Source organism: Salvelinus fontinalis, chromosome 11 (assembly GCF_029448725.1).
Source record: "Salvelinus fontinalis isolate EN_2023a chromosome 11, ASM2944872v1, whole genome shotgun sequence".
Lineage (NCBI taxonomy): Eukaryota > Metazoa > Chordata > Actinopteri > Salmoniformes > Salmonidae > Salvelinus > Salvelinus fontinalis.
This window is the reverse complement of record NC_074675.1, coordinates 6,614,550-6,624,563: the sequence shown is the minus strand read 5'-3', so window position 1 is coordinate 6,624,563 and position 10,014 is coordinate 6,614,550. Positions and strand designations below refer to the sequence as shown.

Sequence of the window (10,014 nt, the reverse complement as noted above, 5' to 3'; positions counted from 1 at the left end):
AAGACACCAACATAGCAAAACGAATATAAAGTGGGCTAATATGAAAGGTAAATAAATAGCCTTCTGTGTTTGTTTATGTTTTACCCTCTAGTGGTCGCACAGCACCTCCATTCTGTTATGTTTTACCCTCTAGTGGTCGCACAGCACCTCCATTCTGTTATGTTTTGCCCTCTAGTGGTCGCACAGCACCTCCATTCTGTTATGTTTTATGTTGTCCGTAATCAGGTGACACACAGCTCAGGCAGGCAGCAAAGGCGGTGAGATATTCTGATCCACCGGAGTGATCGCTTGCCCGGCCTATCAGAGCGGGCGTCTCCGCTGTCTGACCCGATAAGGGCGGGCTCTATGAACAGGGCGCAGTGAGCTGTGAAACTTGTTCCGTGTAAAGTTGAGTAAATTGCTGTATGGCTGCAGATCTCAAGGGAAGTGATTCCCTTTCAAATCACGCCTTCTGCTTTGTTTTCGGTGCGTAAAACACTGCTTACACGGCTTCTGGACTATCGTCAAAACGTTATTTACAACTATCACATGATGCTGCATTATATGACAAGTTGTAACTTCAGGCTATATTTCACACTATCTTCCGGATAGTGTGAAAACGCGGAGGCTCTAATTGAAAGGATTTCTTCATAAGTGTTTGATGTATAATAGACGTGGAAATCAGTAAGATGTGGAGGAGGTCATCCGCACACATGTTGCAACTAAGCGCAACATTCGATTTGCAGCAGGATGTTGTGTCCAGTATATTTAAGAAAGAAGCGACTGTAGGAAGAGTCAAAGGTAAGAGCTATCTGGTTGTGTCGCTCGACCGATATCCAAAACCTGTACGTTGTGCCTTTACGCACAAGGTGACAATGTGTGACAAATACCATGATAGTAGTGACACATGTAATGGCAAAATGTATGTTTTCCTCCACAGAATACTCAGGGATCGTTGACACTCGGATCCTCAACATTGAAAGGGATGGAGGAGTCCTCTACTCCTGGGAAGTAAGTGGACACTGGGCAAGGGGCATTCACATAGCATTATAATGGGTAGGTCAAGCGTGACGTTCCACACATAACCAATAGTGCGCTATTCGGGAAGTGGTCGGGAACATTCTCTCTGTCTAGGGTGCATTCCAATGGCACCCTATTCCTTATAGTGCAGCATCCCAATGACACCCTATACCCTATAGTGCACTACTTTTGACCAGGACCCATAGGGATCTGGTCAAAAGAAGTGCACTATGTAGGGGTAAGGGTGCCATTGGGACGTAGTCTCCAAATAGAAGCCCAAAACTCATGACAGACCACAGCAGCTGAATGAGCTACTGGTTAAGAGCTACTGGTTAAGAGCTACTGGTTAAGAGCTACTGGTTAAGAGCTACTGGTTAAAAGCTACTGGTTAAGAGCTACTGGTTAAGAGCTACTGGTTAAGAGCTACTGGTTAAGAGCTACTGGTTAAGAGCTACTGGTTAAGAGGTATTCCGTTTCTTTATAAAATAGAGTTGTTCATAAAGTATCCTCAGACTGTGAGGGAGTGTTAAGCCCTGCATAGACAGTTGAGATGTCATGGGCATAAGTATAGGGCATTACACACACACACACACACACACACACACACACACACACACACACACACACACACACACACACACACACACACACACACACACACACAGAGTCATTATGAGCCGTAATGGCTTTCCTCCTCCTCTCATCTCTCAGGGGGCAACAGGGACCACCAGGATCGGGAAATACGACCCCAATACCAGACAGAATAAGGTAGAGCTTCCTCTGTCTGTGTGTGTGTGACTGTGTTTGACTGTGAGTGTGTGACAATAAGAGTGAGTGAGTGAGTGAGTGAGTGGGTGAGTATGTGTGTATATGCCAGCACATAGTCTTAATGGAATGTGAGGTTACTCCTGGTACACTGCCCGATCACCACCAGCTGTTTGTAGTGTTCATCATGGGCCCTAACCCCTCTCCCCTGTCCCCTTACCCCTCTCACCTCTCCCCTGTCCCCTTACCCCTCTCACCTCTCCCCGTACACTTCTCCCCTAACCCCTCTCCCCTTACCCCTCTCACCTCTCCCCTTACCCCTCTCACCTCTCCCCTTACCCCTCTCACCTCTCCCCGTACACTTCTCCCCTAACCCCTGTCCCCTTACCCCGTACACCTCTCCCCGTACACTTCTCCCCTTACCCCTCTCACCTCTCCCCTTTCCCCTCTCCCCTGTCCCCTTTCCCCTCTCCTCTCTCACCTCTCCCCTTACACCTCTCCCCTAACCCCTCTCCCCTCTCTTCACAGCTCCTCTACACATTTGACAAGCAGGTGTGTGTCAGCAGCTGTTCTCTGAATAAGGAGGAGACTCTGCTGGGTAAGGACCTGTTCATGGACTTAGAAATAGAATGCGTAGAACATATAGATACATTAATTGTTCTATTGAATTCTATGGTGTAGAACAGATAAAACTCTAGAATCCATGGTATTCTAATTCTATATAACACACATGCGTAGTACAAAGACACAAAGAACAGTGAAACAAGGATCCTCACTAAGTGTTGAGCCAGTGTCTCCTCTTCTAGTGTGTCAGTGTTAGACTAGATACAGGTTTTCCTACATATAGCGTACTGACATTTCCAGTCCAAGATTGGGATCACCCCGTGGGAGTATCTTGTCATCACGAGAGAGGAACAATGTCTTGTGACTGAGCCGACAGCCAAGAGCCGTTGTATTGAAGTCACTGAACCCACATCAACTCACATACTTGTCTTTTAATCTCATTTTTAGCGGTCAGTTTGGCACAGAGGACAAGAACAGAGGAGCGCCTCAGACCAGGTACCTGTCTCCCCTTGGCCCGCCCCCCCCCCCCCCCCCCCCCCCCCTTGCCCCACACACACACACACACCTCCCAACGCTGATACAGACAAACACAGAGGGTGAAGATTAGAGAAACGCAACTAGACAGATAACCATGTAAATCTACAGTGTGTTATGAAGAGGGAAGTGGCAAGCTGCTGATAACTAGCTCTCTGGTTCTCTCTGGTTCTCTCTGGTTCTCTCTGGTTCTCTCTGGTTCCCTCTGTTTCCCTCTGTTTCTCTCTGTTTCCCTCTGTTTCTCTCTGTTTCCCACTGGTTCCCTCTGGTTCTCTCTGGTTCTCTCTGTTTCCCTCTGGTTCTCTCTGGTTCTCTCTGGTTCCCTCTGTTTCTCTCTGTTTCCCTCTGGTTCTCTCTGGTTCCCTCTGGTTCTCTCTGTTTCCCTCTGGTTCTCTCTGTTTCTCTCTGGTTCTCTCTGAGCCAATAGGGAGACAGACCTGTGGCTGTATTCACTACAACTCTAATAGTCAGATGGGTAACATTCAGGATGTTATTAAGTATCTATCCACACATGCACCACAGGTTTTTAAGTGTTTCAAGTGTACTCTACACGACAGGTTCAAACTGTACACAACTGTTGGCTGTAGGCCGCACTATATCGGTCACCTGTATGTGTTGGAATGAGTAGCAGTTATCACACGGGCAGCGCAGGCGGTGAAGCAGTTTTCTGCTGTTTCAGGTCAGTGAAGTTAATCATTACCATATATAACACCTTTCCCATTGTTCTACTCCTAGTTTCAAAATGTCTGACCCTCCTCATTGAGATCCATCCCATTAACAACACTAAGGTCCTGAAGGCTGTCGACTGCCGGGTCAGAGTTCAGGTATAGAGCTGTATTCTTTTGTACTGGGCTCTACTGTACTCTTATCAGGAACACCTATTACAATAAGCTTCCCCTCGGTTGTTATTACATTGATGTAACAATGTGCTATAACATGGTTATACTACAAAGAATATTAACCAGTCATCTTTGGTTTCATGCAGTTCATCCATCCAGACACAGAGAGGGACTCAGTGCTGGAGAGTCACCTGCTGCTGGTAGCAGATGATGGCTGTGAGTATCTGGGATATGAAGTGGTGTTAAATCTCTGAGGGTCACAGCTTTTAACTATGATAGTACAAAGACATTAGCTGACACTGTTTTTTGTAGAGTTTGGCTACTGGGCCTTCAGGGTTTAGGCTTTGAACTTTGACCTTTGACCTTTCAGATGTGGAGCAGCTCCATGTGATGCTGGTCAGACAAGAGGGTTACAGAGTGGTAAGAAACACTGTCACAGACTATAGAGAGCTGGAATGGAATGCAACTGTTCCGTAGTGACATCACTTCCTGTTGACTGGTGTTCTAACAGGTGATGTTGAACCCAGAGTGCCTGGCCAAAGACAGGGTGGCAGAGGAGTTCAGCTGGGTCCAGTGGGACAGCCAGACACAGAGACTCTTCTACCTCACACACAGGGTAACACACCATATATACAGTACCAGTCAAAAGTTTGGACACACCTACTCATTCAAGGGCTTTTCTTTATTTTTTACTATTTTCTACATTGTAGAATAATAGTGAAGACATCAACACTATGAAATAACACATATGGAATCATGTAGTAACCAAAAAAGTGTTAAACAAATCTAAATATATTTTATATTTGAGATTCTTCAAAGTAGCCAGCCTTTGCCTTGATGACAGCTTTGCACTGTTGGCATTCTCTCAACCAGCTTCACCTGGAATGCTTTTCCAACAGTCTTGAAGGAGTTCCAACATATGTTGAGCACTTGTTAGCTGCTTTTCCTTCACTCTGCGGTCCAACTCATCCCAAACCATCTCAATAGGGTTGAGGTCGGGTGATTGTGGAGGCCAGGTCATCTGATGCAGCACTCCATCACTTTGCTTCTTGGTCAAATAGCCCTTACACAGCCTGGTGGTGTGTTGGGTCATTGTCCTGTTGAAAAACGAATGATAGTCCCCATTAAGCACAAACCAAAGTAGGGTGGCTACTTTAAAGAATCTCAAATATAAAATATATTTGGATTTGTTTAACACTTATTTCGTTACTACATGATTCCATATGTGTTATTTCATAGTTTTGACGTCTTCACTATTCTACAATGAGGAAAATACTAAAATAAAGAAAAACCCTTGAATGAGAAGGTGTGTCCAAACTTTTGACTGGTACTGTAGGTAACACACAGTAGGCTCTGATCTGGGCAACAACACCTTAACCTAATAGGTTCTATTTCTTTTGAATTGTGAAGACGAATGCAGAAATTCCTACTGATAATGCAATAATGACCTCCCTTCTTTCTCTGTCAGGAAAAAGCTGTGCTGAAATGTGTGCAGTTCTGCCATGACCACAACTGTGAGACCTTGGTGAGACTAGCAGCAGAAATCATTTAATCATCAACAGTTTATCGGTAGTGTTTCAGGTCAGGCTACTTAATGCTTCCCTCTCTTTCCGACAGTTTGAGCTTGAACTGGAGTTGCCCTCTAACCCTTTCACCTCTATGAGGTAAGAATGAAAAGTAAAATTAAATTAAACAAGTTAACTTTTCAGCTAAACGGTGTATTTCCTGAAAACAGTTCATCAATATTCAGTTATTTCTAGTGATGCTGTATGGATATCTCCTTGTGTGTTTGACCCTCAGGTTTGTTAACCTGGGCTTTGACCATCACCAAGAGACACAGCATGAACGGGAGGAGATGAGGATGGTGGTGATCACCAATAAAACAGGCACGTTTTGGTTAAACATAAACTGATTCACCTCCATACTGTATTGATAATGAACTATGCTCAGAGAACATTCCTCTCTCATTGAGTTTGTCATGACTTTTTGTTTGACATGGGACGTGGATGGAAACAGAGGGTAAGTGCTGTAGCTGCTGTGATCTAGATGAACTGGGTCACTCCTTGATCAATGGACAGTTCAGTTCACCACCAGCACAATCACACTCACTTCACAGAGCCCAGATTTATAGAACTTCTCAATTCTCAAGATTGCATTAGTCAAGCTGCACAATTGGAAATGCTGCAGGCTTCCCAATCGTAAAAATAATGAGTGTTTCTTTGAAAGGCCTATCAAATCTAAAGATGGTTGACGACGGCCCAGGGCCAGGATCATAATCACTTCACTGTGCTACTTATTCCAACTGACATTCAAGATTCAACCAATAAAACACTGTTGCTTTTAATAAGACCCCAATCAATACCACATTGTTAAAATGCTATCCTTCTGCTTCTTCTTCTGGTTCTGCTTCTTCTGCTTCTGCTTCTTCTTCTTCTGGTTCTTCTTTATATTCATCTGTTGTTAGAGTGTAATTGGTTGTTTTAATACCTGATTCTTACTGTTGATTGCAGGGAGTATGTGTGTGTGTTACAGCCAGCCTGCTTGTGCCGACCAGGAGATCACATACACCATAGTCCTGGTGCACAGAGGTTCAGTATTATACGTCTTACCATGTTGCATTAGTTCCATACATTATTCACAAATGACTAAGTTCCGTCAGGGAAAATCCAAAGTTCTTCTAAGTTTCAAGTTGTACATTGTAACCAACAGAGCTTCTCTGCCCTCTACAGGCTGCAGTAAAACGTTCTCAGTGGCTCTGGATGGCTCCCCTAGTCCATGTAGTACAGATCTCCTCCCTCTCTTCATCCCTATAGGTCAGTCAACACATCTGTGTCACAGACGGCCTGTCCATCCTATCACAACCCCTTAGAACCTGCTGGAACACTCCCACACAGCCTGTCCATCCTATCACAACCCCTTAGAACCTGCTGGAACACTCTCACACAGCCCATCCATCCTATCACAGCCCCTTCAGTACCCACTGGAACACTCCCAAACAGCCCACCCCCCTTCAGTACCTGCTGGTGCTGGAACACTCTCACACAGCCCATCCATCCTATCACAGCCCCTTCAGTACCCACTGGAACACTCCCACACAGCCCATCCATCCTATCACAGCCCCTTCAGTACCCACTGGAACACTCCCACACATCCCATCCATCCTATCACAGCCCCTTCAGTACCCACTGGAACACTCTCACACAGCCCATCCATCCTATCACAACCCCCTTCAGTACCTGCTGGAACACTCCCACACATCCCATCCATCCTATCACAGCCCCTTCAGTACCCACTGGAACACTCCCACACAGCCCATCCATCCTATCACAGCCCCTTCAGTACCCACTGGAACACTCCCACACAGCCCATCCATCCTATCACAGCCCCTGATAGTGGTACTTCTACTTGGCACTGAGGAAGTGGTTTTAGGAGTTATTTGTGATCAGATTTTTATTATTATTGTACAGTAGACATTTACATAAGAGAACAAACAAATAAACCAACCAAAAACATTTAAGGTCATTCCAAGATAGCTGATGAATATACGTAGACTAGCCTGCTGTTCTCTGCCCAGGTTACTACGTGGTAGTCTACCTTTCTGGTCACTTCCTGCACTGCATCAACACCAGACAACAGGAGCTGCTCTGCCACAGTCTCTTCCTCTCAGGTAAGGTGAGACCTGGGGCATGTTCATCAGGATACACTGTAGCCAATTGTTTTGCAATGGAAAAGCAAATGTAGTTTTTTTTTACGGTTGATATACCTCTGTGTTTCACTCCATTACGTGTCTATGAACACGACCCTGGTTACCAACACAAGTGGACTATATGAGGAATAGGGAGTCATCTGAGACGCAGCCCAAGTGTGTGTTTGTTAAACTGGCCTCAGTATAACTGTGTTACAGGTGTTGATGATGGCCTCAGTGTAACTGTGTTACAGGTGTTGATGATGGCCTCAGTGTAACTGTGTTACAGGTGTTGATGATGGCCTCAGTATAACTGTGTTACAGGTGTTGATGATGGCCTCAGTGTAACTTTGTTGATGATGGCCTCAGTGTAACTGTGTTACAGGTGTTGATGATGGCCTCAGTGTAACTGTGTTACAGGTGGTGTTGATGGCCTCAGTGTAACTGTGTTACAGGTGGTGTTGATGGCCTCAGTGTAACTGTGTTACAGGTGTTGATGATGGCCTCAGTGTAACTGTGTTACAGGTGTTGATGATGGCCTCAGTGTAACTGTGTTACAGGTGGTGTTGATGGCCTCAGTGTAACTGTGTTACAGGTGTTGATGATGGCCTCAGTGTAACTGTGTTACAGGTGTTGATGATGGCCTCAGTGTAACTGTGTTACAGGTGTTGATGATGGCCTCAGTGTAACTGTGTTACAGGTATTGATGATGGCCTCAGTGTAACTGTGTTACAGGTGTTGATGATGGCCTCAGTGTAACTGTGTTACAGGTGTTGATGATGGCCTCAGTGTAACTGTGTTACAGGTGTTGATGATGGCCTCAGTATAACTGTGTTGCAGGTGTTGATGATGGCCTCAGTATAACTGTGTTACAGGTGTTGATGATGGCCTCAGTGTAACTGTGTTACAGGTGTTGATGATGGCCTCAGTGTAACTGTGTTACAGGTGTTGATGATGGCCTCAGTGTAACTGTGTTACAGGTGTTGATGATGGCCTCAGTATAACTGTGTTACAGGTGTTGATGGCCTCAGTGTAACTGTGTTACAGGTGTTGATGGCCTCAGTATAACTGTGTTACAGGTGTTGATGGCCTCAGTATAACTGTGTTACAGGTGTTGATGATGGCCTCAGTATAACTGTGTTACAGGTGTTGATGATGGCCTCAGTGTAACTGTGTTACAGGTGTTGATGATGGCCTCAGTGTAACTGTGTTACATGTGTTGATGGCCTCAGTATAACTGTGTTACAGGTGTTGATGATGGCCTCGGTATAACTGTGTTACAGGTGTTGATGATGGCCTCGGTATAACTGTGTTACAGGTGTTGATGATGGCCTCGGTATAACTGTGTTACAGGTGTTGATGCAGAGCTGGGTGTGTTGGGATCAGACAGTGTGGTGTTGTCTCTACCTGAGTCCTCTCTGCTGGACCTGAACACAGGCAGGATGTTCACTGTAGACCTCAACCCCTCCTTCCTAATGGACCTACTGCACTGCAGGTAGAATGGAGTAGAATGGAGTAGAATGGAGTAGAATGGAGTAGAATGGACTGGAATGGAGTAGAATGGACTGGAATGGAATAGAATGGACTAGAATGGAATATAATAGAATGGTGTAGAATGGAATGGAGTAGAATGGAATGGAATGGAATGGAGTGGAATGGAGTGGAATGGAATGGAGTGGAATGGAGTGGAATGGAATGGAATGGAGTAGAATGGAATGGAGTAGAATGGAATGGAGTAGAATGGAATGGAGTAGAATGGAATGGAGTAGAATGGAATAGAGTAGAATGGAATAGAGTAGAATGGAATAGAGTAGAATGGAATAGAGTAGAATGGAATAGAGTAGAATGGAATAGAGTAGAATGGAATAGAGTAGAATGGAATAGAGTAGAATGGAATAGAGTAGAATGGAATAGAGTAGAATGGAATAGAGTAGAATGGAATAGAGTAGAATGGAATGGAGTAGAATGGAATGGAGTAGAATGGAATGGAGTAGAATGGAGTGGAGTAGAATGGAGTGGAGTAGAATGGAGTGGAGTAGAATGGAGTGGAGTAGAATGGAGTGGAGTAGAATGGAGTGGAGTAGAATGGAGTGGAGTAGAATGGAGTGGAGTAGAATGGAGTGGAGTAGAATGGAGTGGAGTAGAATGGAGTGGAGTAGAATGGAGTGGAGTAGAATGGAGTGGAGTAGAATGGAGTGGAGTAGAATGGAGTGGAGTAGAATGGAGTGGAGTAGAATGGAGTGGAGTAGAATGGAGTGGAGTAGAATGGAGTGGAGTAGAATGGAGTAGAGTAGAATGGAGTAGAGTAGAATGGAGTAGAGTAGAATGGAGTAGAGTAGAATGGAGTAGAGTAGAATGGAGTAGAGTAGAATGGAGTAGAGTAGAATGGAGTAGAGTAGAATGGAGTAGAGTAGAATGGAGTAGAGTAGAATGGAGTAGAGTAGAATGGAGTAGAGTAGAATGGAGTAGAGTAGAATGGAGTAGAGTAGAATGGAGTAGAGTAGAATGGAGTAGAGTAGAATGGAGTAGAGTAGAATGGAGTAGAGTAGAATGGAGTAGAGTAGAATGGAGTAGAGTAGAATGGAGTAGAGTAGAATGGAGTAGAGTAGAATGGAGTAGAGTAGAATG

At 44.9% G+C, this 10,014-nt stretch overlaps 1 protein-coding gene across 5 annotated transcripts in view; it reads left to right on the top strand.

Moving 5' to 3' along the window:
* Window positions 1-360: 360 nt before the first annotated feature.
* gsap (gamma-secretase activating protein) overlaps window positions 361-10,014 on the top strand; it is a 35,253-nt gene continuing 25,599 nt past the window's right edge. For 2 of the 5 annotated variants that reach the window (XM_055937263.1, XM_055937262.1), the window contains exons 1-16: window positions 363-780; window positions 920-990; window positions 1,711-1,767; window positions 2,293-2,362; window positions 2,776-2,823; window positions 3,598-3,686; window positions 3,848-3,917; window positions 4,072-4,121; window positions 4,213-4,317; window positions 5,170-5,226; window positions 5,319-5,365; window positions 5,502-5,587; window positions 6,212-6,289; window positions 6,431-6,514; window positions 7,276-7,368; window positions 8,740-8,881. In XM_055937263.1, coding sequence (XP_055793238.1) covers window positions 669-780; window positions 920-990; window positions 1,711-1,767; window positions 2,293-2,362; window positions 2,776-2,823; window positions 3,598-3,686; window positions 3,848-3,917; window positions 4,072-4,121; window positions 4,213-4,317; window positions 5,170-5,226; window positions 5,319-5,365; window positions 5,502-5,587; window positions 6,212-6,289; window positions 6,431-6,514; window positions 7,276-7,368; window positions 8,740-8,881 — 1,259 coding nt within the window. In that variant the 5' untranslated portion in view covers window positions 363-668. Of the gene's footprint in view, window positions 781-919; window positions 991-1,710; window positions 1,768-2,292; window positions 2,363-2,775; window positions 2,824-3,597; window positions 3,687-3,847; window positions 3,918-4,071; window positions 4,122-4,212; window positions 4,318-5,169; window positions 5,227-5,318; window positions 5,366-5,501; window positions 5,588-6,211; window positions 6,290-6,430; window positions 6,515-7,275; window positions 7,369-8,739; window positions 8,882-10,014 lie in introns of all 5 variants that reach the window. The other 3 variants (XM_055937266.1, XR_008761286.1, XM_055937265.1) reach the window with 3 other exon arrangements.